The sequence below is a fragment of the Protopterus annectens genome, chromosome 2.part1 (assembly GCF_019279795.1).
Source record: "Protopterus annectens isolate FY-2018-M chromosome 2.part1, PAN1.0, whole genome shotgun sequence".
NCBI lineage: Eukaryota > Metazoa > Chordata > Ceratodontiformes > Protopteridae > Protopterus > Protopterus annectens.
Window position 1 is genome coordinate 176,652,872 of NC_056729.1, and position 20,786 is coordinate 176,673,657.

General features: G+C 36.5%; 1 protein-coding gene across 1 annotated transcript in view; it reads left to right on the plus strand.

Annotated features, from left to right (window-relative positions):
* ARAP2 (ArfGAP with RhoGAP domain, ankyrin repeat and PH domain 2) overlaps window positions 1-20,786 on the plus strand; it is a 2,678,178-nt gene that overhangs the window by 1,314,394 nt on the left and 1,342,998 nt on the right. Inside the window, exon 9 of the mRNA XM_044062089.1 lies at window positions 9,099-9,274. Within this exon, the coding sequence (XP_043918024.1) occupies window positions 9,099-9,274 (176 nt within the window). The remainder of the gene's footprint in view (window positions 1-9,098; window positions 9,275-20,786) is intronic.

Sequence of the window (20,786 nt, forward strand, 5' to 3'; positions counted from 1 at the left end):
GGAAGACAGCAAGTAATGAACAACTTACAAAGTGTATATGTAAGGACCATTTTATAATTTGCTCCTTGTGTTATTTTGCAGCAGCAGTTGTTTTCTGGCAGGCATAGCCTGATAATGAGTGAAAAGTAACCTGTGTAGAATATTCTACTGTAAATGGAAAGATGCGGTGGATTTGCATGAGTATTCAGTCATGCTCATGCCCACTGTATCTGTTTGCAAAATACACAAACATTAGGATAAAGCTGTTTCCTGCTCGTTGGAAGATTTGCTAGCTGCAAGAAACACATATGGAAAATTCCCAGCAGTACATTATACAACTTCACCTTTTCTAGTTTTCTCAAATTTAGAAAAAGATTTCACCTATGTTGTTTTGCCTTTTTATATTACTTGTTCAAAAGGACTGCTTATTAAAATATAATTCAGCTTTCATTCTTGAACTCATATTTTCTTTTTAAGTTTGTTTTGCTTTTTATTTTGGAAGAAGGTGGACATTATGCACAACTTGTTAGTCTGCTAATGAATGGACAAAGGATTGTTAAAAGCAGGGATAAATTAAGAAAAATAGATCTAAAATGTCTAATTACATTGGCGTAATATTGATCTGTGTGCTTAAGATCTCTACCTCACAGTTCCAAGGTCCAAAGTTGGGATTCATTTTTCATCTTGGAGAGAGGGAGGTATTCAGCAAAATGGTGACATACTTTGAAATCTTGTTTCTAGCAGAAATGCATAGTGCATTATGGCTTATTATTCAAAGACAACTGTAGCAGTTCAAGTCGCATGAAGGCTCCAGCAAGTGCTATTGAGGTCTTACTTTTGTCAGAGCTGTACACAGTCAGTGAAACAGCATGGTGAAGCTACTCAAAACATGCTCTACTATGTTGTATCAGAGTGAAGAGATGGGTACATACATACATGCAAACAATGCAATTTTTTGGTGTACACCTATTGTCTGTGGTAGGAGCGTGAATGTTACTGCTGCAGCAGTTAAGTATTGTGAGTCTGGGTGTGTGTGTGTGTGTGTGTGTGTGTGTGTGTGTGTGTGTGTGTGTGTGTGTGTGTGTGTGTGTGTGTATGTATATATGTATGTATGTGGAGGGGAACCAGGGCTGGATAAACACTTAATGTAATTGTTCAACTTTATTACCAGTTCATTTCCAACTCCCAGAAAAAATGGTGGTTAATATTCTACTTCATATAGTCTATATGTGGATATTCCCTTAATTTTATGGCTGAATCATGTCTGAAAAGCATTTAAACTGGATAAGTTATCTGTTCAACAGATAGATCAAAAAGGAGCAGGGATGTCACAGTTTAGAAACTCAGGAGAAATGTTTGCTATGTTGTAACATTAGTAGTAAATTTTTTAGTTTTCCTCACCAATTTTGTATGTTGTGCTGCAGATATAACTTGTATAAAGAAAAATGTTAACATCAGTGACTGTGGGATTTGTAAGATAGCTATAATAACCTCAGCATGCTGCCATATATATTAAGAAACTGTTGCTGTAAGTTTCAAAGATGCATATTTTATTAATGCATGTCTTGCCAACTTTAAACTCATCCTGCTTTTTCAGTGAACTTGTGCAAACACTGACTATAGAAGGCCACACTATACACAGGCACATAGATATCAAGTTCACATAATCATAATACAGTAAAATCAGATATATTTCAAGTGAAAAGTGGTCTTCTTGCACTACTACGTGTATGAATATAATCTACGTTTACATATGTTGAAGCTGCCATTGAAAATGCACAAAAAGAAATGTTGTGCACTTTAAACTGAGACAGTACCGAATGCAGTTTCCAGTAATGAATCCACGTTTGTCATAAAGCATTTGCTGAAGCATGTAGTGATGTAATGCAAATTGTTGGCTACCTAAAAGGCACTGTATAAACAAAGGATTTGACAGGCGTGTACTTTCACAACTGTCAGCTTTTATGCTGGTGGACATCTGCACCTCATTAATGCTGGTTTTAAATATAAGCTCAATCATCTTAGTAGTGATTGTAAGCAAAAGTTTAAATTTCTTCTAGACTGAATTATGCCGTCATCCTGTCTTTATGATAAGAACCATTTTGATCTGTGTTTTAAGGCACAAGTAAATAAAATGTAGATGCAGAAGAGTGTAGCGAAAAGAAAAAAGTAAAAAAAAAAATAACAGACTTTGCATGAGCCATACTGTCCACTGCCGGATTTTAGGGTTGTTTTGTACTACCTAGAGGTGGGCATTTAGAGCTCTGTTACAGTGCATCTTGAAAGAAATGGTGAGTATTCAAAATATTCTGATCCATTGTTATAGAACTGGGTGGACATATCATATTATCTGGAATTTTTCAAATTTTATTTCTATGTTTTAGGGGTATATCATCTGTATTAAATACATCTTAATAGTGTAGTCTATATGACATCCAGGCACGCATCGTAAACTTACATAGTCATTCAGCTTGCATCAGTTAGTATGAGTCTTATAATCAAACCTCTAAAAAAAGGAAAAAATCTGCCCCACTAGCACACAGATTCCCTCACACTTGATTGCAGTTGTAAATAGCTGAACAGAGGAGTTCGTCACCAGTGACCACACTAACCTCTGATAGGCTCACCTTCCTAACACTGCACTTTATTTTATTTATTAATTGCGTCTTAATAATGTAGCCTTCTCCTGACTATGAGAGTATACTGTTTCAAAATTGTTAGCTTAAAATATCATAACATATCACCCCCAAATTCATGGCGTAGCATTCCAGTTGTCAGCTGTATTTGACCAGTATCCACATTACTGTGGTCATATAGTCACTGACTTTTACAGCTATGCCTTTTCAGATCTACTAACTCAAATGCATCCATTAGAGTTCCTAAGTTTATAAGAAACACATGCACAGTGATTGCCAGCAAAAACATATTAGTCATACACAAGAGGTGAGATTTGTTTTAAATCTGATAAATCTCATCTTATGTGTTTACAGACCCATCATAAATGAATGAATGCATTAGTGTTGTTCAAATCAGCCCAGGCAGATTCTTTAACAAACTGTAAAATAATACACACGCAATTCCTTAAGACTTCTTTATACCTCCACTGGCATAACAAATATCTACTACCCTGATCAGGTGTCCAACTAAGTTACAGAATTTGTCATCTTATAATATGAATTCAATGAGGAAAATTAGCTGTGGCATGTTAGGCCATCATAGTCAGAGCCCTGTATGGATCCAGCCATACATATCATAACCTCACCTAGTCATTCAGCTTGCATCAGCTAAAACGAGTCTTATAATCAAGCCTCAAAAAAAAAAAAAAGGACAGATTCCCTCTCAAATGACTGCAGTTGTAAGTAACAGTGGACTTCATCAGCAGCAACTGCACTAACCTTTGATAAGCACCCCCCCAACACTGCACTTTTTTATTATTTTAATCTGTTTGTACTAAGTATAGCTGCCAGAATTATGTATGGCATATACTGTATCAGTCTAACACTGGCCTTTCGTTTAATCAGCTGCTAAATTACTTACAGTGAAATAATATTGGCCTAGGAATGGCCTTTGTTTAATCATCTAGTACTATGTACACCTAGCCAAATTACTTACAGACATACTGCAATTTTGTATTCTTGTATCCTTTATTTATTTATTGTCATTTGTTAACTGAGTTGGTCCAGCTGAGCCAAAGGCCCGTTTTCTGTGGAGACCCGGGGAGAAAAGCTCTAGCTGGAATTAAAAACATTCAAGACAAACATTTATATCAGAGATGGCATATAACAAGACAACTATACAACGAAGTGAAAATAATCAATGTAACAGTTATGTACAGGTTTTAGTGTGTATGTATACAGTAGCAACAAGGAAGTCTGGATGTAGAGATTTATTTAGAGGAAGTGGGGTGTTTGTGTTGTAATATTAGCACTATGGAGAGGAGCAGGACATGAGGAAAGAGAAAGGTATGGGAGAAGGGAGTAGATTTAGGAAGACACATAGGATAGAGAGAGAGATGTGAGAGAAGAGAGAGATGTGAGGGAAGGGGGTAGCTAGAATCAGGTTGGAGCTTGACAGGGAAAGCACCAGGTATTGCAAACACCTGTATGTGTCTTTCTTGCCTGTTTACTCAATGTTAGCTGGATGTAACTTACAACAAGAGACTATGCTTTGCATCCAAGCTCTATTTCTCCCTCATCACTGCATCAAATCATATTCTTCTTCTTGGAATGCTCCAAAAAGGCCTGCAGTTGCCTCTAGTGACAGTGATAAAGTAGTGTCACTTGCTGTCACTATCTTTGGCAGCTTGAGGCTTTCTTTTCCTCATACCAAGAGAGGGAGTCTAATATTGTTTCAGATGATGTGTTCAGTCTGTTCAATGGAATGGGCTCAGAAGGATAGTGAAATTACCTCTGTTCACATGAACGTGCAGAACTTTATTAGTCTATGTACAGCCAGCAATAGAGCACGTAAGCAAGGCTATAACATATATTTTGTGAAAAATTAACAATCTGACCCCACTGAGAACAGAAGTGGTTAAGATTATTAGTTGCACCTTGGCTAACAAAGTTCACCAAGCAACTGTCAATAAAAGGGATGGTGCATGGAAAACATGCAAGATAAAACAAAATCAATCATTCCTACAGGGCTATAGATATTTATTTTATTTAACATTTGTTTACTGAGAAAGTTCGACTAAGACAGAGCCCATTTCAGAGGAGGCCCAGCAGAAACAGTTCAGATACATGTCTTTGGAATGTTGGAGGAAACCCACGCAAATGCAGGGAAGACATGCAGACTCCGCACAGATGTTACCACAGCCAGAAATTGAACTGGAGAACCTCTTGTTGTGAGGCAACAGTGCTAACCGCAGCACCACTGCACTTCAACTGAGTCTAGCTAAAATATATACTTGATGACAAAGAAGCATATTTTGAAGACCTGCAAAACACAAATCAAAACAATCCTAAACTCTTCTGGCAGTCCATAAAGCTACTACATACACCAGGTCAAAACTTGACCACCCCCCAGAAACAAATAGCCTAAAGAATATAGCGACACAATTCAACTCCCACTTCATAAACTCAATCCTATCTCTCACCAAACAAAATGCTTCAATAACTCTCATGATTCTAGGGCCCCAAACTAACAATACACAATTTTTCCTCAACACAGTTCCCACCTAAACAATAAAAAATAAGTACAAAAATAGTGACTGCAGCTAAAAGCTGGTCTCTGTGCCAAAAAATCGAATAAAAGGTAATAATAGATCTGGCAACCATGGCTAAAAGCATCCAAACTTTAAAAGATAAGAAACTGAAGGTAAGCGCTTTCACAACAAGTACTTCATCAGAACGAACCATATAATCTCAAGCCACTCTGTGTAAAATGTAAGACAACAACTCAACAAACAGAGTCAATTAAACATTATTAAAATCAGTGATGTAATCTGCAAGCTTTTAAAGCTGGTCATAAAGACATATTCTCATTTATTCAAGGATATTTGTCAGCATGCAAAGACCCAATCCATTTTAACTCAGCCAGTTCAGTTGCATTCTTCAGATCTCCTCCCGTAATGTTTGGTTGAACAACTTGTAAAGCCATAAAAATAAAAAAAAGTCCTGCATTTTCAGCAATATGTTTAAATAAAGCAGTAGAAAGCATTTTTAGCTTGAATATCACTTATGTGTTGCAGGATATGCTCCTTAAATAACCTATTAGTTTTACCTATATAAAAGAATATACACGATTTACAGCTTTCCAAATAAACCAGATTTTTTGTTCTACAGTCAACATATACTAGTAGCTGACGCCAGAAATAGGATTTTAAATGAATTTGTCTTATTAATGAAGTTACATGTTTTGCAACTACCACATGGAAAAGTACTGGACAAATTAAAAACATTTTTTAATTCCTTTTTTGGCCCATAGCACAGTTGCCTCCTCAGGGAGTAATTATTCCTAAATCCAAAACTGGGCATATCACCCCCACAATCTGTCTAATGGTGTCATCCAAAAGTAATATCAGCCAATTTCTTTTAATTACATCACAGATAATGCCTATATATACATCCTGTTTCTGTACATGTATAACTTCAGCATTTGATAGGGTCATACGCAAAACACCGATGAATAAATTAGAACAACTTGGCATTGATGTACTCTTGATAAGATGGATAGTAGCACGGCTTACAAATAGGACATGGCAAGTATCATACAGTAACTGGACAGGTGAAAATATTGGTTACAGTCAGGATTCCTCTATTCTAGGGCCGTGCATAATTTGATTGTATCTTTTAAATCTATCTTTTTCATTTGAGATGTTCTACAGTCTGTATGCTGATTACAACTGATTGCATGTGTTACAGATACAGCATATCCTCAAAAGAACTTTACTAAATTGACCATTTGAACACAGGAGAATAATATACTAATAAATACATCTAAACTAAGCATATGTGATTTGGGAGACATAAATTGAAAGGTGAATATTTAAACAGCACACAGTGATTCATTTAAGGACCTGGGTATGTGGGCAGATCCAGCTATGAGTTTTAATAATCATATCATCCAGTTAGTTAATAATAGTTATAGAACTGTAGGTCATATAAAAAGATTTATAAAGCCTAGGAAATCAGAAATGATGAAGTTATTGTTTGTTAGTTAGATTAGACCCAAACTTGAGTTTGGAATAACAATCTGGAAACCTTATAAGAAAACAAGCACGAGTAAACTGAAAAGAGTGCAGTGAAATATAAATGTGAAAATGAAGTTTGGAAAGACTAAAATATTCGAACTTGTACAGTGTTTCATATAGATACTTAAGAGGAGACCTCATTCAGGTACATAGGGCATTTAGAGACAACTACCTCTGAGAATGTTTGGGGTTATCAAAAAGTAGTAGAAAATGAGGCCTCAGTGGTGCACCGGTTAGCATTGCTGCCTCACAGCAAGAGGTTCTCTGGTTCGATCCTCGGCAGGGGTGCCTTCTTTGTGGAGTCTACATGTCCTCCCTGTGGTCGTGTGGGTTTCCTCCGGGTGCTCCGGTTTCCTCCCACATCCCAAAGATATGCTGTAGGTGGATTAGACATTCTAAAGTGGCCCTAGGTGTGAGTGTATGCATGTGTGTGCCTTCTGTTGGAAGGTTGGGTGCCGGGCTGGCAACTTGACACTGTAAAAAAACCCTAACCAGGAAAAGCCGAAAGAAGAAGAAAAAGAAGTAGAAAATGATTAGGCAACCTGTGTAGAAGATTCTGTAGGAAGAAGCAGTGTCCTGACTGGTTCCCTGAGAGAGCTGCTGATGCATGGAACATACTACCAAATTACATTAAAGCAAGCATTAGTTTAGATTTTTTTAAGAACAGCTTGGACACTTAACATGGGAACAGCTGTTTTGATATATTGGTAGTCTAGAAGGACATTCATGCCTGTGCTTGAAATACTTATATGTATGTATGTATGTATATATAGTCTGTGATACAGTTGCTGTTTCAGCTCTATTGCCACCTCCAAGTGTTATTCGAGTTACCATTAGAGAAACTTTTCTAGAACTCTGCTATTTCCAGTTCATAACTACAGTAATAACTACAAAACCAGATTATGTACATACTATCAGAAGCCATCAACTTAAAACTTATGCGGTCCTCTCTCAGATATACAGACACCAAATTAATGTGTCTGGGCTTCATTGCATCTTGTCCTCAAACTGTAGGAGTATTTCACAGAATTAGATGTATATGACTATTTATAGGTAAAGTTAAATTAACGGGCATTATAATATTCAGTTTGAAACAAAATTTTATGTATAATGTATCCTAAAGGCAAGTATCTTGCAGTATAGACTTGTATGGTTTGTGCTCCGTTAAAATATAGTTTCTCTTTTCTAATGGAGAGAAACTACATAGTATGTATATTGTAAGCAGCCATGTCGTAATTTCTTAACAGTGAGAATCAAAACCTGGCATGCAGAATGTAGGTTTGTTCACTACTGTCTTTATCTTTTTAAGTTTTAACAACTAAATTAAGCAGCCAGGGCTTAATTCTTAAAGTGAGCACTTGAGCTCAGCAAAGTATGTTGGCAAGGTTCAATGCAAATGGGAACTCAGCAAGACGTAATCTCATGCTCCAGTGCTAATGTTTAATCTTGCCCACAGATAAAAATTTGTAGTCTCCAAATAGATCCCTTTTGAATAATGAATGATGTACTTTACTGAGCTGCATGTACCTCTACACTAATTTAAGGTAGTACGTACATGTTTGCTCCTGTGAGAGTGTGTGTGAGATAGTAGAAGATTAGTTCAGCATACTGCTTTGATAATATTTTTAAATCTGAATTTACCTAAAACGCCTGATGAATGTTTTTTTAGGTGTTTGCAGCTGCACAGAGTAGATTCACCCACTGTAGGGAACTGTTGTTTCCCGCTTCAGGTACTGTTTCATGAAGCAGTCTGCTAAGAATGTTCGTGTTGACTTTATGAGTCAATACAGTAGTCTAAATTTTGTGATCCTTGCCTAAAGAGTGTATTCAATGTTCAGCCTGTGAATTAGTTGTACTGAACAATGCGTTCAGTTGCTTTTTCTTTTTTTTTTTCTTTTTTAATTATGACCCTCATTTTGTGGTGTAGTTAGTTACAGCTTAACCTAAATGTAGTGCTTCCTGAATTGGGCCTCCATTTATCTGCACTCACTATTCTGTTTGTGCATCTTTCTTAGAATTTATCCCAGTTGTCATCCTTCAGAATGTACTCTGTATAGCATTGTCTCTGTGGCCCCTTGTGTCTGTGATGTATTTAATATTTTTGTGGTGAAATCTCTCCAGGATTCTGAGTTTGAGTTTCATGTGTTAGTTTTGCAGTTTAAGCATTCCTTACAGACCTTTGCTGTGCATCAACATATGCAACAATCTTCTCAGTTATGCATTATCTTTTTATATGACAGTGTTGAAAATGAGATGACATTGCAGATAAATCACTCCCTTGTATGTTTTGCTGGCAGATTGAAATACAGTAAAGAATGTCCAACTCAAGTACAAAATTTAGTGAATTTGTTGCATATCACAAAGGAAGTTAATGGCTTCTGTGCCACATAGACTTTTGGTTGACAATGCATCTTTTTGTTTGCAGGTGACAGAAATGAATGGATGGAAGCAGTATTTGGTGCCATCACAGTTCAGTCACAGTCCTCACAAACCACATGTAACTCTTTGGAGAGATGTGGCAACTTGGAACTAAAAGGGCACAAATCTAAAATACACGCAGTGCTAACTAACAACAAATTATGGCTGTATAAAAACTATCAGGTAAGTGTTGCACTTACTACAAAATGTTGCAATCGCACAGGGTAATGATGCTTCATAGTGTGGTATACTTCGGGGTATAGAGCACCTGGTTTAAAAGAAAGAAGGAAGCTGAGCGGACTGTTTCTGCCAGGAAAACAAAATGAAAAGAAAGCAAACCAGATGGCATTCAGTATCAAGAAGTTAAGTCCTGATACAACATACTGAACTTTACTAATTCTATAAACAGTACCCTAACAAAAAAAAAAAAAAAATGAAACTGTTCTTTTACAGATTGTTTTGCTTTCAGTAGTGCAGGTCCATACTAATGTCTGTAGTGGCTTAGTGCATGACTCCTCTTATTGCACTGGTGTGGACTGTTCTGACCCAGATAAAATGTGGAGCAAAGACCCTCTACAAATGTATCCATATGATCATTATGATATGCAGATGTACTGAATGGATAGCTAAGTGTTGTATCGTGTGCCAGTGTACTGAATAAGCAAATGTCTTGCATGCCTTAAAGCAGCATATGATACAAATCACCGCTGCTCTTCAATGTTTTTTCTTGTGTGGTGCAATATCAACTATTTGTTGAGCACTGGCACTTGCTAAAATGGATGTTGTTACCCTAGGGAACAAGCTGTTGACTAAGTAAATCAGAGAGCAACATCTGTAGTATACATACAGGTATAGAAACTCTAGATTTTATATTGTTAGTCAACGCAGTGTTGAGTATATGTGAATAAAACAATGTAAACTTAGAAATAATAGGTCTTTATCTAATGAAGAATACCACTTTTATTTAGGAAGTAATGTATGATTTTTCTTCTTTCCTTTATCTGCTTTCCATAGGGCTTTATGCCTATCTCTTTGAAAAAAAACAAGCACACATTTTATATACCTCCTTTATTGCTTCATTATTTACGTATTTCACATAAACATTTGCTTTCCAGAACAACCTGGGAATTCTGTGCGAGTGTAAAGAACAGCAAAGCAGCAATGGTTATGGTGAATAAATACACACAAACCTGGAAATGTGTAGTTTACAAACTACAAAACATTCAACACTGCACTACATGGTCAGATCAAGTCGCTGCATGCATTACTGATAGATGGAACTTCATTTACAGTTTGCTGCTTTGAATTCACTATGTTATTCTGTGTCCAGCTATACGATTTATATAAAATGCATATGACTGCTCACTGCATATTTTCTTAAAAATTGGTTGCATACATACAAAAAAAAAGTTATTTCTAAAGCACATCTCTAAGGGAGACCTTCCTTAAACAACCACTTTGCAGAAGTAAGCTTCAGTGAGTCTTGACCCATTGCAGATGTAGCAGCTGTTTTTCTTTAACTTTGTTGGCACATGTCTTATTCAGTGCATGTACTGTTTCTACATGGCAGGATGCACTGTATGATGTAACTTAATTTTGTAATCAAAAGCTACAGTCAAACATTTGGGTAATTTATATTGCAGTTTTTTGCTGTCACCATTAGAGTGCAGTGGTGTTATTCAAAAGAACTGCTGGTCTGAAACCAGGAAAAAAAATCCTCAAAGCTTACTAATTAGAAGACAAATATATGAGAGAATGACCCTGGTTCCGTGCCTACATTTACATTCCTAGCCATGCTAGAACAACTTCCAAGCTGCCTTACATGTGTTTGTTATGACTAGAGTGTAACTCTGGTTTCTGAAGTGCTGAACTGAAAGCAGATCAAGTGGATGGCATTGATTTTTGCTAAACAAAACTGCAATAGTGTGTCTTCTGAAAGTGGTGCTTTTTATATCAAAATGTAGTAGCTTTGGTCATGCCAGAGGCAGATGATTGTGTTACTGAGCTTAACCCACAAACAACCTTGGCATGAAACTGGAAACTGAATAGAATTATAATCTGAAATTCATAAGCAAACAACTTTCACGGCCCCTAAGACATGGACTTTTAAAGTGTTTTCCTCTTAAATTTTTCATTATGCATTATTTCACCTGTTTCAGCGTTGTTGTGGATTAGATTTTTCACCATACCTTTCATCACAATTTGTTTAAAAGAAGTTATTAAAAATACTGCTCACTCAGTGATATACTACTGTTGTAAATCGGAGCTACAAATTCAAAAAAAGGGCATCTGGGAATATGAGGACGTCGCAGAGATAATTTTCTATGTATTCTGCCCTTGTTAAAAGATGGAAACATGATGTTAACTTTGAGCAGATTTTTCTTTTTCATTTTGTTAAGGAAAGCAACAAGACTTTGAGTGTTTTCTGGAAGCTACTATTACTTGCAATATAACATTCTCCTTGTAAGCATAAAATGAGGTTTAATTTTATCAGGTATTTCTGTCGTACTTCAAAAAGTACTTTTTTTGCTATATGAACAGCAAACTCTGCATGTCCCTTAGTCAGAAATATTCTGTACAAGTTTTAAATGTTCAGGCGATTCAATCAGCATGTTTATGAAATGTGATATAGTAACCCAAGAATAAATGTTTAATCATTCTCCATTTCAGGGTCATGAGAGGAGTTGTAGTATATTCCAGAAGTCAGTCAGCGAAATGCAGGGAAACAAATTCTGGAAATGATGTTATTCCATGATGTGATGCATATACACACACCTGCGCGCATGCTCACATATGTGTACTCATGCGCTATATCCATCTCTGGGCAGTTTTGAGGATTAAATAAAATCCACATTGTCGAACCACTACTCCACTAAATTACAGGCAGTCAACCAAGGATTCCAGACCATAAAGACTCCCAATACGACCTTTATTGAAGTAATGAATGAGCGCTTTCTTCCAGCTTAACTGGACTTCTTCAGATTCAAATGAGCATTAATTAATTTCGTTCTTATATACACTTGACTACAGGAAATGAATTAAAAATAAAGCAAGAAATGATGCAAAAATCAATAAAAATGCTTGTTTGTCATAAATTTCATGTATACTAAATATAAAGAAATATTAATAAAAGATGTAAAGTTAAATATATATATGCTCAGCTAAATAAATATGTAATGATAAAATATCTATATAAAAAAGTGTATATATATCATGGTGCATACCAAATTATATAAAAAATACATAAACATAAAAAATATATATATACATTAAAAACTGAAACAATCAAGTCCTGGATTTTAAAATAGATTTCAAGGAGATATATTAATTTATTCCTGGAGGGTTAACTGCATTTAACTTCAGTTTCCATTTTACTTCTTTTTCCTCAAGCAAAAGTTTAATGTCACCCCCTTAATATAGTTATTAAAAATACTACAGCTATTTTTAAAAGGAAGGAGAGAAAAATATCTAGTGACATTAAACAGTACAAAGAAAAAAGTGCATACGTTTGGGAAAAGATCAAACAAACACACATTAATGACACATCCCACAAATTTAGTAATCAATCTAGAGGTGCTGATCAGAACTATAGGGGGGATAACAACGGATACCAGAAAGATGAAAAGCAATACTCTGGAAAAAAATTTGAAAAATATGAAGTATTTGATCTATATATATATATATATATATATATATATATATATATATATATGCATTTTTTATTTAGATATTTTATCATTACATATTTATTTAGCTGAGCATATATATATATATATATATATATTTAACTTTACATTTTTTATTAATATTTCTTTATATTTAGTATACATGAAATTTATGACAAACAAGTATTTTTATTGATTTTTGCATCATTTCTTGCTTTAATTATTTTCCTGTAGTCAAGTGTATATAAGAACGGAATTAATTAATGCTCATTTGAATCTGAAGAAGTCCAGTTAAGCTGGAAGAAAACGCTCATTCATTATTTCAATAAAGGTCGTATTGGGAGTCTTTACAGTTTTGAGGACTGGCATTTCATCAATGGCATATGTTTGGGATATTGAAGTTGGAACATCTGGGAAAAATCTCATACTGTAATTTTAGACTAAAATGGAAGGTACACATACCTCTCAACTGTCCAGATTTTTGCCCCATATTTTTGGTGTGTTCCTCATAAAATTTGTGGTTTTTTTGCAAATCACTGGGATAATTTCAGGATTGAGGTCACCAAATAATGAGATTCATTGAGTTTCAGACTTCAAATCCTTCAGAAAATGTATGTTAAACAAACCTTATTACTGTAGCAATTGTCAAAGTTCATAAGAGCAATATTTAAAATCTGTCCCTAGTTTTGGACCTTTGTCCCCTATTTTATCAGGCTTTGTCCAGATTTCTTGTACTAAGAGCTTGAGAGGTATGAAGATAGAGCAATATAAACGCACACACCAACACACACACATGCACACGAAGACACACACACACACACACACACACACACACACACACACACACACACACACACACACACACACACACACACTTGCACAATAAGAGTGCAGAAGAGTTGCATCTTCAGTTTTCAGAAACACACCCTTATAGACATGGCCCTGCTTATGATACTTTCTTCACATTTTGACCTTTGTGAGATATAAGCATTTATTTCTGGCCTAGGTTTTTGTCATGTAGGTGCCATACCATCTACTAAATAAATGTATTTAGACAAAAAAGATGCTGAATGAGTCACTCAGATAGTCTGTATGTTGTCTTTTGTTCTATGTAACAGTTGTGCACATCCCAAACAGTTTAATGAGTTTACAACTATGTGCATAAATGGAATGTAGCATGACATGGTAACCATGGAGGAGAAAAGTGCAGTGCAGTAATGCTGTGTATTACAGAACATTAAGAGGCTGATTTTTATGGACTAATTGAGGAAGACTTTTCAGCATCAGGATCCCTTGAACATTTTGGTATTGGGCAATTAGTGAGTTTTACAATTTACCTGTTTCCAGAGCAGTAGTTATATTGAAATATTTCTTGCAATAGGCTTTGGACAAGAGCAGAAGGACATCTATGTTCTTTCCAAAGCTGATGATCGGCATCAGGGAACCCCTTAGTCACCAAGTCCCTTGGTGAAACCTCACAGCAGGTAATCTTGTGTACATTGTTCTAAAATGTTGTCAGGACATCAACAAAAGCAGTACTCCTTGCAGTAAGTCATTTCAATGGAATATAATAGGTGCAGTGAGGTAAGGAACACCAAGGTGCTCTTAGCCTACAGACCTGCAGCCACTATTACGGAAGATACTAAGGAATCAATACTCTGCCTGCTGATAAATGCAGTCTCTCCCATGTTTTGTAACCTAGGTTTAGGTAGCAGTTCAGGTATTTAGGGGAATAAAGTGGCTGGCAGTTAGCCCCACCCCCCGATGATGTGGGTTTTGCGTTGCAGCACCTGGGGTAATGCAGCAGGTAGAATTTAGAGAATAAGTCAGACACAGACATTTGTGAATTTGGAGGAACATCCCTGTTTTCAGGCCTGATGTGTTCCTATTTACAGGCTTAATTTACCCCTTCATACAATTTTCTGAATTCCTTTCATCACACAGGTATTTTAAGCTGTCTAGTAGTTGACATGATGAACATACTAACAGCACCAACAATTTAAAGAAACAGGACACACATCTTACACCTCCCATTTCAGAAGCAAAAATTGATGACCTTACGTGGTGGACTTGTGCAACTCTGTTAAAGTCTACTGAGTCTACACTGTTTGATACTTTGCTGATATTTTTTTATCATTTTGTCAGTCTCTGTTTTCTAAACAAATGATTCTAAGAAGTATCCCACATTCCTCCTGGAAGAGGGAAACATGTTATTTGGTATTCAAGTTTTATGCTAATTAGATGTCCAGATTTTTGGCTGGATGCACTTTCTTTTCAAGGGTCTTTCAACCTATTTTCAGTGTCTAAAGTTTGAGAGGTATAGATTCTCGATAATTATCAACCCTGTCTTATTCAGTTGGTAACACACTTTTGCACTTCAGCAGAGCGGAGGACATAATTATTACATATCAACAAAATTTCCCTCACCTGCAGAGTAATGACGTTCTCTGTCACATCTTTCATATTCTTAGCCCTGCAGCCAAATCCATGAGACATTAACTGAGGATGGTAACAATGGAGTAATGCCCAGGTTGTGTGTGAGTGGAAGCACCTGACGTTATTAGGTGGTGGGGAACTCAGGTGAAAGAAAAACTGAGTTGCATCATTTCATTAAGTCTGATATATATTCTATAGTTATATTAATCTTGCTGAGGTACCCTGACCCTGTTACTAGCATAAGATGGTCATCACAATCTTTTAATTTTACTATAAGGCTGCTTATTTGGTCAGTGGTGGTGAATGCATCCTTGATCTCCGTGTATGATGCTGAGGGTCTGTGATTATGTTAATTGTTTTTAGTGGCCACTGATTGTCATTAATCCTGTCTTATATTCTTTCACTTCATTATTTGTCCAGGATACTTTGTTTTCCATTGATTCTGCTGAGGAATTCTATAGTCCTTTTAATCCTGCTACAGGCTGCATCAGTTCCATCCACCTCCCTACAAATTTATTAATCCTGCAGAAGATTCCTGTATTTGCAAGTCTTGCAAATTCCTGTTTCTATTGGGTAGGGAGCTTCTAAATAAGCTAATCACCCTTAGGTTTGTTTGGAGACTCCTGATTTTTGTACATGTATTAAGCTGGTAAGCAAAAAAGATACAAATATCCTCTCCAGAGGCAACCTGGGAGCACTTTCTGGTTAAGTGACTTTCTTAGAGTCACACAGGAGGCAAGTGGAGGTTGGAAGTTAAACCCTGCACCCTTGTGCAGGAAGCAGCTCATGAACAGTTCGGACTCTTAATAGTATGCACTTACTTGCTAGACAATTATTTCGCTGGATGACTGCAACAGTAAAGCTAACCCTGCCCTCAACTCTATTTAAGAAGACCTGATTGCAGAATCTAAAGTAGAGCCCTACACACACACACACAAACACACGTGTGTGCTTACACACACACACACACACACACACACACACACACACACACACACACACACACACACACACACACACACACACACACACACACACACACACACACACACACACACACACACACACACACACACTGTGATTCTCTGTAATGATGACACAGTGACACTTGCTGTTTTTACAGGATATGACTTAACAATAGCCATATTAGGACATCACTCTGTACAATCTGAAAATTAGCCCATAAAATATTTCCTTGATTGTACTGTGGCTTGACTGTGTCCTGTAGACTGGATAGAAGCAGTGCACATAGCTTATGAGTTACCTCAGGACAGCTTTTACAGATACTTCGTAGTAAGATGTGATCGTCGATGCATGTAAACAGAAGTCGTCTTGTGGAGTAGAAACTGTTCAGCAGAGCATGTATAGTTAGCTAATATTCCAGAAAAGATTCTTGGTTCTTTGTTTTCACATCTTCATTGAACTAGAGATGACAACCTGTCTTCTCAACATGTTACTGTGCCTTGTACAGTTGTCTACTAAAATTTATTATTATTATTATTATTTATTGACATTTCTTGACCGGGAAAGTCTACTGGGCCATTGACCCATTTTCAGTGGAGGCCCGGGGAGAAAAGCTCCATGGTAATACATTCAAAAATAAAGAACATTAAGACATTTAAGAATTTAAAAAACATTTGCACATTATATACCATAGTAGTAGTAAAAAGTAAAAGCAGTATATTGACTAGATGTTTGCAGAAAGCAGTGCCTGTGTTGAATTTATAGTGAAAGCACAGCCATACGCCGTAGCTCAGAGTAAAGTCATTTCTCAGAAATAAGGTTGCATAAGAACCCCAAGATTTTGACAGGCTTGCTGTCATTTTCACTTCAGCCACTAGAGGGCAGTAACTATCCATCATACAGATTGTTTCAAGCACATCCTTAATAAACTTCTCTGATACCTTAAAAAAAAAAAACAGTTCATTTTGTAGTGATAGGAATTCTGCATGAATTTATTGGACGGTACTGATGGTGTCATGGACAGAACCAAAAATTTAAAGTGCTTGTGCTGGTCAGAAAGATGACTCATAATTTCTAGATATTCAGATTTGTCCGATCCTTACTAAGTGACAGTTCAGGCATCCTAAGGTTATCAGCAGACCCTATTTGTCAGTGTATCTATAAACTGCAGTGCACATCAGTCATTATATTTTCAGCTACTGTGAATCCTTCAGTATTTCTGTGCATTGAATGTGTAGAACGGTAAGTGGACATTTCTGTTGCATCTGGCCTTATTATTTATTTATTTATTTACATTTGTTGACTGGGCGTGTCCGACTGGATGTAGGTCCAGAAAAGCTCCAAAATAATATACATATTCATACAATACATATACATATAATACAGAATTCCAGTCTCACTGCAAGGGTCTGCAGAACCAAATGATGACAAAGAAAAAATAAGTTACCTGTCTGCTATTATTGAGATGTGTGCCCTTTGCTGTTCATTAATAAGTTGCTGCTTTTATTTATAGCATCTCTCACAGCATAATAAATATAAAAACTGTTTTTCAAAGAGAAAAGGGTATTGAATTGCAATCTAACCACATCTGTAGATCCTCACCATTATATTTTTCACATAAATGCTGTTATTTGTGTATATAAGTGTGCATGTGTGTGTGTGTGTGTGTGTGTGTGTGTGTGTGTGTGTAGCAGTGGTAGTAGTAGTTGTAGTTTGGTCCCTTTTTCCTCTGTCTTTTCTTTATATAGCTTTCACTTAGGTCACCGTGGGTTTTGTAGAATAGTAGAGCCTTTCTTCTCCCCTCTGACTCCACTAATCGTTTTAAAAGCACTTGTGCTTTGTGCATTTGAAGGTTCTTAGAAATTTGGATTTTAATACTTGGTAAGGATCACACAGTCACAGTCTACAAGTTATCTGATGGCTCGGTTACATGTACTGCTCATCTGCTGTAGTTAGAGACATTGCCAACTCCATGTTAGTAACTGTCTTATCATCTACCACACTCTCTGTGAAAAAAATCATGCTTGCTACTTCCTGTTTTGACTACTTATATGATCCAATTGTGCTGTCTTATTGGCATACATCTATTTTTTAACGTGAGTGACTCTTGAAGTCCCTGGATTCTTTCTACATTCCATATGTGTTAGACACTTTTGTCTCTATGTATGTGGCTTGTCATGTAGATCATGCCCCATTTTTATTGCCTTCTCACAAACTTCCTTAATCCTGCCTATGTTTTTGTTTTGATTAGGTCATCAGAAATGCAAACAATATCCCTGATAGGTTCTTCACAATTTTCTGAAAGAGTGATACAACTCGGTTATTTCCTAATGATAACACCTTTTACTATACGTCCTAGTATTCCTTCAGTCTTCCTAGCAGGTGTCTTATCTTCAGGAAATATCATACAAGTGCTGTAGGTCTTTTTCAGCTTTGATTGATGCTATTTACCCCCACCAAAAAGAACACAAACATTTTTGTAACTTTTCCTTTGCTGCTTTTTCTCAGATGCATCATATTGCCTTGCATTTAGGCTGCCATGTTTTCATCTATTCCCCTACTCATGTTGAACCTCACCATTTCTGCTTTTTTTGTACCAGCTTATTGGCATTTGCAGAAGAGATATTTTCTCCTTTTTGACCTTCTTGGTCACTTATAAGGATACTGTTAACAAGACTGGCTGCAGTATTGAACTCAGTGATATCACAGTGATTGTCTTTCTGCTATTTCAGTAATATCTATTTACCTTACATAACTCTCTCTCTGTTCTGGGGTCTAGTTCAAAGGACTGAAGTTTTAATGATATTTTAAAATGTCAAAACATTTTGCCTGACATCGCAGTACAGTGAGGATCATGGAATATGCCCTTTTCCCACTGTAGTGCACTCTTTAAATTGATGATGTATATGTATATATGTGACTCTCTCTCTCTCTCTCTCTCTCTCTATATATATATATATATATATATATATATATGGGTCTACTTCATTTGCCCTAACTTCTGATTGACCGACACCCATTTGCCCGACACCAAATGACCGAAATTTCATTTGACCGACAAGTATTATTGGCAAGTAAATGGGATATGCCCCCTTCCCCACTGTAGTGTGACCCTGGAGTTAGAATATATAGTTAGGGGGTGTGTGGGGGGCACAGCCCCCCACAATGGGAGGTGTGGGGGTGAAGCCCCCCACTTAATTTCATATTATATTGTTTAGTTTTGCTTTAATATTGCTTAGTAAAACAAAAGTAAGTGGGGGCCTTTGCCCCCACACCCCCCATTGTGGGGAGCTGTGCCTCCCACACACCCCCAAACTATATATTCTAACTCCAGGGTCGCACTACAGTGGGGAAAGGGGCATATCCCATTTATTTGCCAAAAATACTTGTCGGTCAAAAAAAGTGTCGGTCAAATGAAATTTTGGTCAAATGGGGTCGGTCTATTCGAAGTTAGGGCAAATAAAGTAGATCCATATATATATATATATATATATATATATATATATATATATATATAAATGGGTCTACTTCACATAATCGAACACCCAAATGCTCAACTTTCATATGGCTGAGACCATATGATCAAACATTTGAATGTTTGAAAATGTTGAAAATAAAAACAAACTAAACAGTGCTAGCAGGGAGGCAAGCCCCCCTCTACTGCCCACATGGGAGGCTGCAGCCCCCACACCCCCTGATATTTAAATATACCAACTCCAAGACCGCACTACATTGTGGTAAAGGGCATCATCACATTCTGCGCTCTGTGGAGATCCCCATTCAGACCGTTCGAACTTTTAAATGTTCGATCATATGGTTATGGCCATATGAAAGTCGACCTTTTAAAAGTTCGACTATCTGAAGGGGACCTGTATATCTCTATATAAGTAAAATTAGCATGAGGTGTGGGGAGCTGCATGGGGGCTGCCCCCCCCACCCCGCAAAAACATAATTTGTCTTGTTTTGGGGTTTTAAACATTTTAAAATGTCAATCATATGATCCTGACTGCATAAGTTTCTACATTTTAAAATTCAATTTTTTTAACTAGATCCATGTTCTTTTACTCATGCATTGTATAATCCTTGGTTCTACTCTATGACTGTCAACAAGCCAGACTTGTTTGCTTAGCTTTTACATAGAGTCATTTTAAACTTTAAGTACGACACAACCAACACTAACCAACACTGTTTTTAGTTTAATATTCTTGTTGCAAAGTCAAAGAATACTGTTATACTCATTTGACCTTATGCTTGCAGACTGAAAATGCATGCCATCTTATGTCTCATGCCCCATATGATGTAAATATTGAAACATCAGTTATGTATACCTGATGAAGCACTTGGTGAAAACACATTTATATGTTTACCTAAGGACATTCAGATTTTGATTAGCATCAGTGGTGTGGTGTACTGGTCTTTTCTGTCTTTCTTTCTTTAATTCTGTAATGTTCCCTACAATTGAGTGCAGGATGACTAGTTCCCCATACTAAAGGGTGGCGAAGCCCAAAAACTATGGGCTACTATGGCATTTATTTGCAGCCTTTGCCGTACTTCCATATTGGAAAATCACAGTAGTTACTTTCCTACATTGATTATATACAAAGGCTAATCACTGACACTACCATTTTTTT